The 14,489-nt window shown below is 39.9% G+C and overlaps 1 protein-coding gene across 3 annotated transcripts in view; it reads right to left on the reverse strand.

The window, feature by feature from the left end:
- Positions 1 to 667: 667 nt before the first annotated feature.
- LGR5 (leucine rich repeat containing G protein-coupled receptor 5) overlaps positions 668 to 14,489 on the reverse strand; it is a gene marked incomplete at both ends in the record, with an annotated part of 118,979 nt that continues 105,157 nt past the window's right edge. For all 3 annotated transcript variants that reach the window (XM_084255014.1, XM_084255013.1, XM_084255012.1), the window contains 7 exons: positions 668 to 1,755; positions 3,136 to 3,219; positions 4,818 to 4,963; positions 5,952 to 6,077; positions 7,200 to 7,271; positions 10,859 to 10,930; positions 11,847 to 11,912. In XM_084255014.1, the coding sequence (XP_084111140.1) occupies positions 668 to 1,755; positions 3,136 to 3,219; positions 4,818 to 4,963; positions 5,952 to 6,077; positions 7,200 to 7,271; positions 10,859 to 10,930; positions 11,847 to 11,912 (1,654 nt within the window). The remainder of the gene's footprint in view (positions 1,756 to 3,135; positions 3,220 to 4,817; positions 4,964 to 5,951; positions 6,078 to 7,199; positions 7,272 to 10,858; positions 10,931 to 11,846; positions 11,913 to 14,489) is intronic.

The following is a 14,489-nucleotide window of genomic DNA, read 5'->3' on the forward strand; positions in this document are numbered from 1 at the left end:
TTTCAAAGTATTTGTAAGCAATTTCATTCCACTGAAGGTGGGGACTATCTAATGCTGATATAGGAAACTTTGTGTCTCCAAAAAATGTGAACACAGTGAGTGAATAATGTCTTACTTTATCCATGGGGGTAGGAGGGGAGCTGGTGACCTGGAAGGATCCTTTCTGAGGAAACACCAAGGAGGATTAAAACATCTCCATGAAGTCATTAAAATAAAGTCCTTTGGTCACAATTTTTACTTAGTAACATAGACCATTTAAAACCCTATTTCCTACTACCTCCAGTCACCATTTGAGGAGTTTTTAGGTTAAAAAATCCTTTTGTGAGCAAGTGGTTATGCTCCCTTATCATTAGATTAGTAAGTTTAAGAGAATTCCATTAAAATCACAGAGAATCTCCTCTCTTTCTCTCTCTCTCTCTCTCTCACTCACAAGCCGGGTTTATCTAAATAGTGTGACTGCTCTATCTCTTAGCTGAACAAATTATACAAGCAGCATTTAGATTTACTTTTTGTGTCCCCCGTATTAATAGTTTGTTAGCTTTTTCACACTGGGAGATTTTAAGCAAAAATCAAATTCAGCTCAGCTCATTTTAACTACTTCTCTGATGTACTCAAGTTCATGTTTTTGGATCTTCAATTTTTGAAAAGGTTTTCTCTTCTCTGTTGATTACAGACATGGGACAAATGCAACCGATGAAAGATGACAGCTGTCAGTCGAAGGATAAGCCGGTGGGGCCCCGGAATTGGAAGGCAGGTCGTAGGCTATGCTGGCGCTGGTGAAGGTCACCAAGGCCTGGGTGGAGTCACAGGACTGTTTCTCAACATCATCAGAGTTAATAGACATGAGGTTTGAGTGTTTTGATCTTGTCCAGAAGTGGGTTCGCTTTCCTAGGTTCCCCAAATCTTCCTTAAAATGGGGATTGAAGAGGATGTAGAGGAGGGGATTGAGACAGGCAGGAAGCGGGACAATCACCAGAAGAATAAATTTAATTACTTCGGGACTGATAAATGTGAGGTTTAGTAAAGAGGAGAAGGACAAAAAAGCCACCGGGCAGTAGAGAATGCAGTTGGTGAAGAGCAACAGGGCGATATGCTTCACCATGGAACAGTCCCAAATATTCTCCAGGTCTCCCTTTTCCAAATTGCAGTAGAGCTTGGTGTAGGCGATGGTCATCACAAGGAAGCAGAGGGAATTGAGCAAGACGAGCGCCACCGTGTAGCCCGAGGCGCTGGGCTCCCCAAAGGGCAGTGGCAGGCAGAGTGGGGACGCGCTGTACTCGCTGCCCCCCAGCAGGGGCACCGTGGCGATGGTGGCCGCCAGCAGCACGCAGAGCGCGATGACAGCTTTCAGGCTGGAGAAAATCGTTTTCGTTTCAAACTTTGCTGAGTATTTCACAGAGAAGCCACGCTCCAGGGCTGCCAGGGTGAGCAGGAAAACAGACGATTCCGAAGCAAAAATGGTCAAAAATCCGACGACCTGGCAGCCGATGCCCTGCTCCCACCACGCCCCGTGCTGCGCAAAGCTGCCAAAAGTGAAGGCATCCACGCCAGCGAGCACCGCGCTGCAGACCCCCATGAGCATGTTCACCGCTGCGATCAACCCAATTAGCAGTTTTATGGAAGAAATGTACAGAGGGGCTCGGAACACTGTTGAAGTCACCAAGGCGTTACAAGTAAGTGCCAAAACCGCTATGGTCCACACTCCGATCCGGATCAGCCAGCTACCGAACAGGTACTCGCAGAGTTTGAAGGGGCCTAGAGGGCCATGGAAGACAAAGCCTGGGTATTAAATTAGGGTTTATAGTTTTTGTCAGATTACCTTATTGTTTCTCCTCTAAGGACACTGAGCAGAGGCCTGTAACAGCCCTAGTTAACACAGGGTGCCCTGGGGCAAGCTCTTTGTTAAACCACCTGTTATAGCCTCAGATCCCATGCAGCACTGACTGGAGCTTTTGTTACCTTTTCATGCTAGGCACAGAGAATGGAGATGGGGAATTTCTTTCTTTTTTTTTTTAAGATGTATTTTATTTATACACACAAGAACTGCGGCACAGGTCAGAGAGTTGTGGGGGTTGAGAGGATTCACCAGAGACAGGGTGGGGAACAGAACAGGTGGATTGATTGAAACACACTGCTGAGGGGAGCAGCGGGTGAGGCAGGAGAGGTCTGCCGCGCAACGTGGCAGCAACCTGGCTGGGGATTGAACTTTTGCTGCAGTGGCTAGGGACAGCTCCATAGGTTGCGTCTTAACCCCTTATGCCACCAGGAAGGCCCGGAGATGGGGGAATTGGAATCACTTGATTAAAGTACCTCAAATACAACAATGTTGGGGTCAGATTAAAAAAAACATCTTTTGGGCTTTTATCTTTTTTTTTTTCCCTTCAGAATTCTTCAAGACCATTCAAAAGGTTCTTTAAACAGAGAAGAAGTCCTAGGGAACACTCCACATTATTAGAAGTGTGACTAGTATGAAGGTGCATGTCATAAAACTCTTATTTTAGGTTTAGCTTGATATTTGATGTTTGGTGGCAATGGTAGTCTAATTGTTAAAATAAAACCTCAACACTTCTCAGCTGTCTTTTGTTTGTTTGTTTTTGTTTTTTTTTTTTTTTTTTGATTGGACTATCCTGTTTCTGAGAACTATTAGGTGAAGTCAGTATATAAAATACATATACATATATATTTACTTTTCTCTCTATATATAGACTTTCCTTATCTGTATAAATTATTATTTGTTTTAACCAACTATCTATTAGGGAAGACTTAAATGCAATCACTTAAAAAAAATCATTGATTACAAGAAGCTAGACTGTTGCATAATAGTTCAGGCTTAATTGCTAATATCATTTTTATTTTATTATTTTATTTATCATTTTTAAATGATATATTCTTCTAACTGCATTAGGGATTTTTAGTCTCCATTCATCTGATTAAAAAAATCTAAAAAAAAATCCTACTTTTGAATGGAGACAACTCCAAGGAAAAACCATTTATATCTTACAGTTACCCATAGAGAGAGATGGATAAGCCACAAAGGTGGCATTGATTTTGGTTTGAAATGCAACCAAAATGTGCTTGATGGCTCAGAGTCAGAGGTGGGCATCACTGCTGAGACCACCCCAATGCCAGTCTTACCTGGGGAAGGTGAGCATTGCACCGAATGAAGGGCTTTCAGATCTTCCTCAAAGTCAAGCAGAAAATCTTCAAGGTCACGCTCATCTGCAGGAATGAGAAGTCCTGGAATGGTCAGCTCTATCTCTCCTTATAGGAGACCAAACCCTATGGAGGAGAGACCTAGATTGTCCTCCAGACAGGACATGTCACAGAGGAAACTGACCTTTAGACGTCCTTTTTTCCCTGGGCTCTGGCTTTCTTACAAGTCTATTATAAAGCAGCCTTCAGATGTTCTACTCAAATTACTGTATGGCATTCTAGTATTCTAGCCCAACATCAGGTCATAACAACTAACCTCCAATTCCTTGGAGGTCACGATGGCCCCATACAGCACTGACCAAAATTAGAGGCTGTGGGCCTCTTCATTCAGTGGTAGGACCACCTGACCCACATTTCTAACTTAGAAAGCTAAGTGCAAATGTTCTGGGCTGTGTTCTCTGAGCACAAGGGGAAGAGTCAGGTATAGGAAGCTTCAGTCTTTCACAGGGAATTCTGCTTTAGAGAGAACAAACCAAGTAACAAACCAAGAAGTGTGGGGGCGTGAGAGGATTCACCAGAGACAGAGTGGGGAACAGAACAGGAGGGTAGACCGAAATACACTGCTGAGGGGAGCAGTGGGCGAGTTAGGAGAGGTCTGCTGAGCCATGTGGATAGCTCCCTGGCCGAGGATCGAACTTGTGCTGCAGTGGCTGCGGACAGCTTTGAACTCTCAACCACTCCTCCCCCCATACACACACCTCTGGCCTGCACCCCAGCTCCTGTATGCATAAATAAATTAAAAAAGAAAAAGAATGGATGAAGGTGGAGAAAAAACCTAAAGTAAGAACAGGAGCAATACACATAGTGTGGCCTAAAGCAAAGAAGCCAAGGATCAGACTATCAGCTCCCTAAAACTGATATGAGCAGGAAGAGATATTCCTATAATCTGTAGTCAGACTGAATCAAACTAGTTTGGGAATCAACAAGTCATTAAGGCCAGAGAAAGAAAAGCCAGTCTATTTAGACTCTGTGCAAACTTGCAAGGTTGGCAGGGAAAGGGAAGCGGGCGCTGCCTAGAGGACTCCTAATCACCACAGGTGTGGTTGGAGTGCATTGCTGTCTATTTAAGTAAGGTCTTACTTCAAGGAAAGCCAAGTGCTTTACAGACATTACCTCATTTTACCTTCCTGACAGATACCCCTGTAGGGGGTAGAAGGAAAGAGTGTTTTAGAATTAGTTGGATTTCTAAGCCCTTCCACTGAAATTGGAGGCATTTAAATGCCTGTAGCTTCCACTCCCTCTAGGTCATAAGAATAGAAATACATTTTATCTACTGGAGAAAAAAAATTGAGATGCATGTTTGAAAAAGGTATCCACAGGATGAGGACCTTTTAAAAGTTGATGGTTATATTGATATCAAAGTTAATAGTCATCCCTGAGGACAATATATACTAAAGGGGATCTAATTATATGTTTTAAGAATTCACTTACAAAAAAGATAAAATTTTACAATGAATCCTGATGGACTTATTCTCTGGGAGTCTTTGAAAATTGGGATTGATTCCCAATTTGCAAAAGTGCCACATAAGGGCTTGTCTGGAGCTGGGTTACTTTTCAAGATCTACCCAGACACAATTTTATTGCCATGACGTAGCAGACCTTACCTTGAAGTTGAAACATCCCAGCATCTTTCTTGTGAAGGTCTTCTGTACTACTGTTGTCACCTTTATTCCACTGATTAGAAATTTTATAGACATTCTCACACACTCCAAATGCACAGCACTGGTAAGCATAAGGCATCTCAATAACCCTTTAAATGAGCAAAACCAAACAAGAACATAGGTCAAGTAAAAACACAGGTCAAACAAAAACACAGGATAATTATGGAATAATTGTCTCTGGATTTTATCCTAAATAAATAATAGAAAATATAAATCATGTACATAAAAATGTTCATTACAGTGCTATTTATAATAACAATGTAATTGCTAAAAGTTATTGCTATGAAATGTTGAAAACTGCGGAAGCTAAGTGATGGGTATATCACATTATTTTCTCTACTTTTGTGCTGGAAAATTTTCATAATAAAAAACCTAAAAAATGATTGCTAGGAAAGTTGTACTTACAAGTATTTATGACATAATGTTAAGTGATGTGCATACTGTTACTCTAACAATTAAAAATACATTGGAAACCAAATCTGGAAGGAAATAACAAAAAATGTATTTAGGGGGTATTTTTTTAGATATTTTTTCTCTCATCTACTTTCTACTCTCTCTCTTGGGATTATCATCTTAAAAGTGTGTTTATGGTTTCAAAAGTGAAAAAATAATGTGGTTTAATATGTATATAAAATCTTCCAAAGCATTTCTTTATTGATAATAAACATAACAGATTTTAAAGAGCATTACTTCCTTAAATAAATAAGGAATTTAGTACATCTAGAGCAGACACAAGTGAGATGAATTAAAAAATGTAAACAGGAGTATGATAAAGTTATAATGTTATTTAATTACATGTTCTAGTTTATATCCCATGGATCAATGATTTTCAAACTCTTTCTATGAACTTTATGATTCCGGGAGGCATCTTTGAAAACAAAAGGAAGTGTGGCCAGGAAGACACATTCTCCCTCTTCAGGGCTTGTCCTAACAATACCCTGGGGTGGGGGGTACTTGAAGGCACGAACTGCAATTCAAAAGAGTCCCATGACCTCATAAATTTTGAAAACCACTATAACACGTCTATTATTTCACATGACCACAAATGTATCTTATTAGCTTTAATGACAAACTCACTTGAGTTCTGGAAAGTTTTCAGATGATATCAAGCTCTGTAAGGCATGATTTCCTGTTAATTTTAAGTGAGTTAAACCATGTAACCCAGTTACAGGAAAAGACGACAGGCTGTTGGCCGATAGGTCCCTGCAAAACATCAAACAACAATTGGCTTTTAGTTTGTGTTACCATAAAGCATCTATGTTAAAAAAGCAACTGAAAGATTATCAAAGTGCTCAATAAAAACTCTAAGCAGGGTCCTTAGTCTTAATGATAAGGGAACCATTTTGGTTTGAGCTCCTGAAAACTTTTCCATGTTAGATCAAAATTGTGGGTGTGGGGCCTCCCCGGTGGGGCAGCGGTTGAGCGCTGGGTTGCGAAGCTGCCCGCGGCCTCTGCAGCGCGGGTTCGATCCCCGGTTGCTCCCCGGCCACTGGAGGAGGGTCCCACATGGCGTGCAGACCTCTCCTGCCGCCCACTGCTCCCCTCAGCAGTGTACTTCGGTCCTTCTGCCTGCTCTGCTCCCCGCTCTGGCTCTGGTGAATTCTCTCACCCTCCCGCGCTTCTGACTGTACCCAGTGCATGTATAAACAAAACAAACAAACAAACAAATAAATAAATAAAACATGCCTCTATAAAAAAAAAAAATCATCAAAAAAAAAAATTGTGGGTGTGAAGGGGGATGTTTTCATCACATCCAGATTGTAATTTCTAGATTCAGCTTCATTTTGTCAGGTGGGGACATTTAAAATCCAGTGGAAGGCGTTGCACTTAATTTGAAAAGTGATGCTGACTGGATTAAGTTAGTGATGAGGGAAGAGTCTCGGAAGGGGGCTTCATTCCCATCAGCCTTTCTTACCGTCTGACCAATTACTCCTTTCTCAATTAGGGAAACATGAGGAAGGAAGGACAGGTGGAAAGGGGAAGTGGGAAAAACAAAGTACAGGAAGGTTTTCTGTCAGTCAAGACTGTAAACTCTAAAACGAAAGCCCCTTAAAATTGAATTGAAATCTTATTCCATTCTATCTGCTGAGTAATCACTCAGCAAAAATGGAAAATTTCACCTCAGTAACCACAACCAACTGTCACCCAGATCGTCAATTATCCACCTAAAGGCCCATATCTCTGGTCAGATACAGCCATGGATGGCTAACGTTTGAGCGATGGGCAATCCGTGCCTGTGGGCTTCTTAAGCAAAACCAATATTTTAAATTAAATCGATTGTCCCCAATTATTAAAAGTCTTGCCATAAACAAGTGAAATACTCACAGCTTTCTTAGAGATGGCAGAGTAGAAAAAGCATTGGGGTGAATAATGGCAATTTTGTTCCAAGCCAAATTCCTATTTAAAAAAAAAGGTAAATGAGTGAATTACACACACACACACACAAAACCAGGTGAAGTTTTCCCATATATATTCATTCTTCTACCAAAATTTAATTTCTATTTGAACAATTTAGCTTACCAAGTCATACTTCACAGAGTAAAACTGATTAGAGAGAGAAATTTAAGTTAGCCTCATTTAAATCAATGGAGGAAAAGTCATTCAGGTGATTTTTTCAGATTTTATTTTCTTCTTGCTAAAAGTTGACTGTAATATGGTCGTAAAATTTTATTAAGGCATTCCTAAGGTGAGTGTGGGTAGGAGAGTGGGAAAAGACAGGAACTTCTGAGGTTCTTCCTCTGACAAGCAAGTAAATTTTAATGTAATGAGACCCAGCAAGACATGGGCCATATCGCCCATGCATGTCAGGCCTTAAGGGAAATATGGAGATGCCTTAAAAAAAAATTCCCTGTAAAGGAGATGGACATTTTAATTCTTAACTGGGAAATGAATAAAAGAGGGGCTAATTTATGTTGGAAAAAAAATCCTGTTATAATTACAGATAAGTCTATAATTTATGGAGAAATAAAATTCACTCAACACACATATGTAATAAAACAGATAATTTAGCAGGAATAAGAATTTCCACATTTTAGGAAAAGAAGCAATGGACTTAAAATTTGCATTTTCAAAATGTTTAACTAATAAGGTAACTTAAGTGTAGATATTTGAGTAACTTGGAAGTGACCAGAATCACTTTTTCTCTACCATTTACTGATAGTCACTTACTTATGACTATCAGTTTCCCTGGTTATCTTGGATAAATGGTATTCACAGAATATTTATATTCACATTTGAAAGTCCCCTTCATTTGCATAAAAAACTCAAGGATTTTTTTTTTTTATTCTACACCTTTTCATTGATCCCAGAACAGAAGAAAATTCCAGCTAACCGGAGGAAGTAATGACATGGAAGGAGAGAGGAAACTAAGAATGATGGTCTGGCTTGGAGAATTGAGGAAAGAGCTGCCTCCTCTTAAGCAGCTCTTGAGACATGTGTCCAGTGAGGGAAACTGGTCATGCCATCTATCAGAGTTGCTTTGATAGCTGTAAGTAGTACATGGGGGCCCATGAGCTTGACAGAGCGGGATACCAGGAAAGTAGGCCATGGGGCTTTGTAGAAACTTGACTAAGTTTTAAGTAAAGACGGGAGAATTTATATGTTCAAAGGACTATAATTCCATTTCTATTTGTGAGCGTGAGCTGGAATCCTCTCAGTCGCCCTGGAGGCACCACTTCCTGCTCTGCTGTGTGCCCCAGGGTGTGCAAGCAGGCTGCTCCCCACCGGTTCCTGCTGTTCCAGTTGGATTCCCTGTGGAAACCCCCTCAGGATCGAGCTGGGCACTTGTGGTTTGCTCCCTCAGTTTTGGAATCTTATCTCTGGCAGCAGCTGCACTTTCTCATGGCATAGGCATCCCTTCCCTGTGCCTCAGCTCCTTCTGGGGTTTGGAAGCACCCTTTCCTCGCTCAGCCCCAGTCTTGGTCACACTGTTGGTCATGCACACCCATCCCTTGCTTGCTCCCTACCAACCTCTATGTACATGTCCCTTCATTTGAACCATCTAGGGTGAATTCATTTCCTGCCAGGACCTTCACTGCTATACCCTAAAAGATATATACATGTTCTAATAATGATGAAAATAATAATAATAACAATGATCATGATGCTATTGTATATTTAATATGTGCCAGGTTATGAGGTTGTTTCTGTTGTTTGTTTTTTTAAGTGTGTTATTTCATAACCCTTAGCACAGCTCTAAAAGGTAAAATTATCATTAGCCCCATTTTACTGGTGAGGAATGAAGCACAAAGTAGTAAGTGACGTGCTGAAAGTCAGTAATGTCAGGAGCTGGGATTCAAACCCAAGCTGACTTCAGAGGCCCTGGTATTTTTGCTCAGAACATGTTTGGAATTCTTAAGTAAATACCGAAAGAACCACTGCACTAGACCCTGGGGGTACAAAGATGAAGAAGTTGTTGTTTCCAGGTAAAGCACCGTCTACCTGATACTGGTGCTGAGGACAGAGCTGAGTAGCAGAGGATTAGCAAAGGGCATCAGGCAGCGCTCAGTGCAGAAGCTCTTATTCTAGTGCAGGGATGATCAGGGGCAAGTTGAGTGGGGAGGAATCATGGGGACTGGGAGAATCAACAGTAGGGTGTCAGGGGAGTGGGAACTTGTGGGTGAGAGAGGAAGTTGTAGCAGGAAGTTGGAATCAGGTTTTGAAGGACAATTCTGGGAAGTTTGGTCTTAGTCTTGGAAGACAGTAGGGGAAAAGCAGATGTTTGTAGCAGGAAAGGAACATGATTGAATTTCTACTGAAGAAAGATAGTCTTTGGAGAATGAGATGGATGTGTAGAGACTGATGGTGGAAAGACAGGTTAAAAAGATGATGATGGTGATCCAGGTGAGTGAGTCCACGGACCTGAGCTACAAGAGTGAATGAGTTGGAACTGGTGGAGTTTGGTTTAAGTGACCTGATGTGAGGCCTCAGAGGCAGGAAGAATTCAGGGGGGCCTGAGATATAACCTGCAGAATCTGTGTCACATTCTTTTGGTATCCTTAGAGGACAGTCTTTCTCCTTTTTAAAAATATATGCAACTTGTATGTTTATATACGTGTATATGTGTATAGAAATACACAGTATTCTTTTATCTATATTTTTGCGTGTGAGAGAGAATATTGAAGTTCTACTCTCTTAGCAAATTTCAGTTATAGAATATATTGTTCTCAACTATATCAACCTTTTAAAATAAAACTGACTTTTGCAAACAGCAAGAATTCCAACCTGGTAAATAAGGCAGGTAGCAAAGGTGGCTAAGGCATTTTTGTTTTACATTTATTTAAAAAAAGTAAAAGGATTTCACAAAATGATTTAGACCAAACATAAGGAATGGGCAACACAATTAAATTCAGAACAAGATGGCTTTCAAAATATATTTTTAGGAGAAGGTGATACTTAAGAGTGAATTTAGAGCTTTGGAAATAGTATTATTTCATGAGGGTCATATTTACAAAGTTTAGTCATTTGAGCAACAGAAGTAATTTCCACGAGTTGTGCTTACACCTTAAAGTACTTGTTAAAATGCAGATTCTTGGGCCTGCCTCCAGGGATTCTAAATCAGGAGGCAGGTTTTCACAGAAGCCCCCAGGTGATTCTTAGTGCTCTGAGACACTTGTTAAGAACTGTTTAACCCAGAAAGCAAAACAGGCAGAAAGAATTGCGTGTCATCCTTTTGTATGCAAAGCAATTCCTGCCAATTCCAGGCTGAGGGCAGAAACACATTTTGGAGGCCACTCAGCAGCTTGACCTGCCTCTTTTTTATTAAATGTTCACATCTGCTGACTGGCAGAGGGCAGATTACAAATTTACTACTTTTGAATTTATTCCTAAAATTATCACAAGCAAAATATTTGCCTTTCCATAGCAAATATATGCATGAAGGACCAACACTCTGAGTATATCTTGAAAAGAAAATATTTTAGGGGAAGACTTAAAAGAGAAAGAAAGTGGTCTGTGTTGAGAAGGTGCCGGGAGGTGATACTCACAGAGATCGGAGGCCAAGCAACTGCTGGAAAGTGTCAACTTTAATTTCATAGATTGCGTTATGGCGGAGGTCTCTGAAATGACAGAGTTCCAAGATTGATTTCAAAGTCACTGGTTTCAAAGAGTAGTTTTCAGAGCACTTTTACTGAGGGATTAGCTGCCTTCCATCAAAGGAACCCATGAATTGTGACTATCAAGTGACCATTTAAAAAAAGTTTGCTTTGTTTTAAAAAGAGCATTAAAATGTATACACATCTCTTTCAAAGCAGTTAGTTCCCGTGGGTGGATATAAAACTCTATTCCAAATGCTATCATCATTCAAACATGTTCAGGACCCTGCTCCTGGCCTTGCATTCGAGCTTCTCTTGTTTTCTTTCAGGGTCTTTGGGAAGGTCAAATCTTTGTCTTTTAGAGATGGATTTGGTGGGTTTTTTTTTTTCTCCTTTAATTTCCCAGGCATCAGAGAAAAATTAACTGGGAAAGGATAGATGGTTAACATTGTTATGATCAACATGACTATAAAGGAATAAGGCTAATGTTTTGTGGAGGAGGCTGTTTTAAGAGAGCAATTTTAAAGTGTCTCATGCATAAAATATGACAAATATGGCACCTCCTCCAAAGATGACTAATGAGAAACAAACATAAACAAACCCAAGTCCCCCCATATTAAAAATAACACCACTTATTGTATAGGTAAGTTTATAAAAATTCTGAAGTTCAAAAAAAACCCAGTTCTTATACCAAGTTAGGAGGGAAAAAACCAAATATTCAAGAAATGCCTTACATATGCTATGCTTCACAATGTATGATAAAATATTATTATCTGTTTCCCAATTTTATCGTCCTCCTATATAATCACACCTTGCATATGTAAGAAGGAAAAGCATCAGATGTCTCCTCAGTGAACCATAAGATAAGCAATGACCCCTGGAAATGTGAGTTTTGGCTCTTGTTTTTTGATAGGTGACTAAAAGACCCTTAGAGACGTACATTTTCTGAAGCTTTTGGCAGACTGAGAAACTGGGTAAATCTTCTAGCAGGTTGTAAGACAGATCACTGAAAAACAGAAGTTACAAAAGGGAAAATCTGTTACATATTAATAGTAAGGAAACATGCTCTGCTCTCCTTTCCCCTCTAGGATGATATATCTCCCCAAAGCAGAGTCTGAAAGCTGCCCAGCCCTGACATGGAGCAGGTATTCATAGCCATTATTGGATTAAGCAGTAAAATCAAATGTTTACTGAGATGTAACTGTTATACCTCTTTAATTGATTTAAATAATTTACCAAATGAATTTATTTATATTTTATTAGTGACGATCTACAATGTTCTAGCTATTATCTTACTGAAATGAATACAAATTAAATTAAATTAAATAATTGTGCCTCTGCTGTAAGAGCTGCTGTATCTCTACAGCTAAGAGAATCATTGTTGGTTCTTTTCTAATCAACTAAAAAAACCAACAACAATTCAAAACATAGCACTCACTTTGAAATCAATCACTACAAGGGGGAAAAAAAATCTAAGAAAGTCTTCAGCCAAAACTCAACAAATTACAGGACAAAAACATCTGGACATATTTAGAGTATAATATAACTAATCTAAAACAAGCCATGGTAATTTGCAGAAAGTTTAAAAAAAGAAATCTGGTAGATAAAGTAACGGATATAAAAAAAAATCTTGTCTCATATTTTAAAAGTTATCAGCTAATCAACTAACACATTTTCATGCCTGATTCTCATTCTTAAAACCAGATCACCATAATGCAACTGAAAAATCCATACTGTTTTCTAAGAGGTTTTTAAATGGTTTCATTCTTATAATTGATCACCTAATCCTACATTTATTGAATAAAAGAAATTTATATAGAAATACAGTTCATTTACTACACATAAATAGTTCAGATGAACCTATCAGCAAACACAAATTTGTAGTTTATACTAGAGGTTTGAAAGACCAAACCAAATAAAAAACAGACAAAAGCCAAAACCATACCCCACACCTATACACACAAAATTCACCCCATTAAGAATATGCTATACATTTTTGAAGAGTAGTGAACAAAATAAAGACACACATACTATTAAAACTGATAATTGGTTCACTCCTCTCCCAAACTGCAAGGGGACAATCCTTCCTGTGTGCTTCTTAGTAGATAGTCCATAAAATCTTCTTTTACAGAAAAACAGTGTTGCCTCCTTTTTAGATTCTACCTAATGATTTTCATTGCTGTCAATGATCAGCCTTCTAGATAGATGCTGTGTTCACAGCTTATCCTGAATTATATCCTTTAATCCTGTGGCACCTTATGCAGGAGACACTGTGACTATCTCCACACACTGTGAAATCACTTGCCTGAGATCACCAGCTGGCGAATGAGGCAAGCTGCACACAATCAAGTAATCCCAATGGAGATAAGACAACTTGGAGGCAAATTTCTCATATACGGTGAAATTCCTCTCGTACCAGCTGCTAGGTGGATAATTCAGCCAAAATGGGGAAACTTGGGGCCTCCCTGGTGGTGCAGGGGTTAAAGTCTCAGTGCTATCAAGCTATGGCCAGCTACTGTGGCAAGTGTTCGATTCCCAGCTGGGGAGTTAACCCCACATGCCACAGCAGAACTCTCCTGTCTCTCCTGCTGCTACCCTCAGCAATGTATTTCAGTCAATCTGCCTGTTCTGCTCTCCACTCTGGTGAATCCTCTCACTCCCCTCACCTCTGGCCTACACCCCAGTTCTTATTTTTAAGATTTATTTATTTATACAAGAACTGAGGTACAGACGGACTGAACAGGCAGACAGACTGAAAACTGCTGAGGGAGCAGAGGGCGAGACAGGAGAGGTTTGCCCCACCATGTGTGTATCTCCTGGCTGGCCGGGAATTGAACCCGTGCTGCAGATGCTGAGGGCAGTTTCATAGCGCTGTGCTCAACCCGCTGTGCCACCGGGGAGGCCCTACACCACAGTTCTTGTGTGCATAAATAAATAAAAATATATCTTTTCAAAGTGGGGAAACTCAGACATATGTTCTAGAACATAAAATAGACCGTAATTGAGGTCAGGACTCCTTTTAGCCTTCAACTAATTCTACTTGGTTGTTAACGCTGGCCAGAACACTGATATCTTTCTCTGTCTCTCCTTAAGTGAGAAGGTATCTGCAATGTTGGTCTTGCAGGATTATTGTGAAGAAGAACTAATATTACAGGTGGAAGTGCTTTGAAAATGACTAGCTACTGCTGATGATATATTTGTGTTCTTTCAGGATTTTCAAGTTTCAATTTGAGAAAAGAATAACTTGAGGAAAGAATGCTGATGTAAAAGAAGTGAGAAAAAAGTAGATAAAAGTAACAGTGTCTGACAATTTACAGTGCTCCAGGTGCTGGTCTGTGTTTGACACGTAGTAAGTAATTTAATCCTTATGATAATCATCTGAAGGAAGTGGCTACATCTGTTTCATGATTGGGCAACTGAGCCTGGAAAGGATAAATTTCTTGCTTACGCGATGGAGCTGGCATATAGAGAGATTAGATTTTGGACCAGAAAAATAGGCTGTAGAGTACTGGCTCTTCACTAATCAGCTTCCATTTATGCAGTTCTAGACCAAGGTGGTTAACCAATTAGAGTATGACATCAT

Source organism: Talpa europaea (genome assembly GCF_964194135.1).
Source record: "Talpa europaea genome assembly, chromosome: 15".
Classification (NCBI taxonomy): domain Eukaryota; kingdom Metazoa; phylum Chordata; class Mammalia; order Eulipotyphla; family Talpidae; genus Talpa; species Talpa europaea.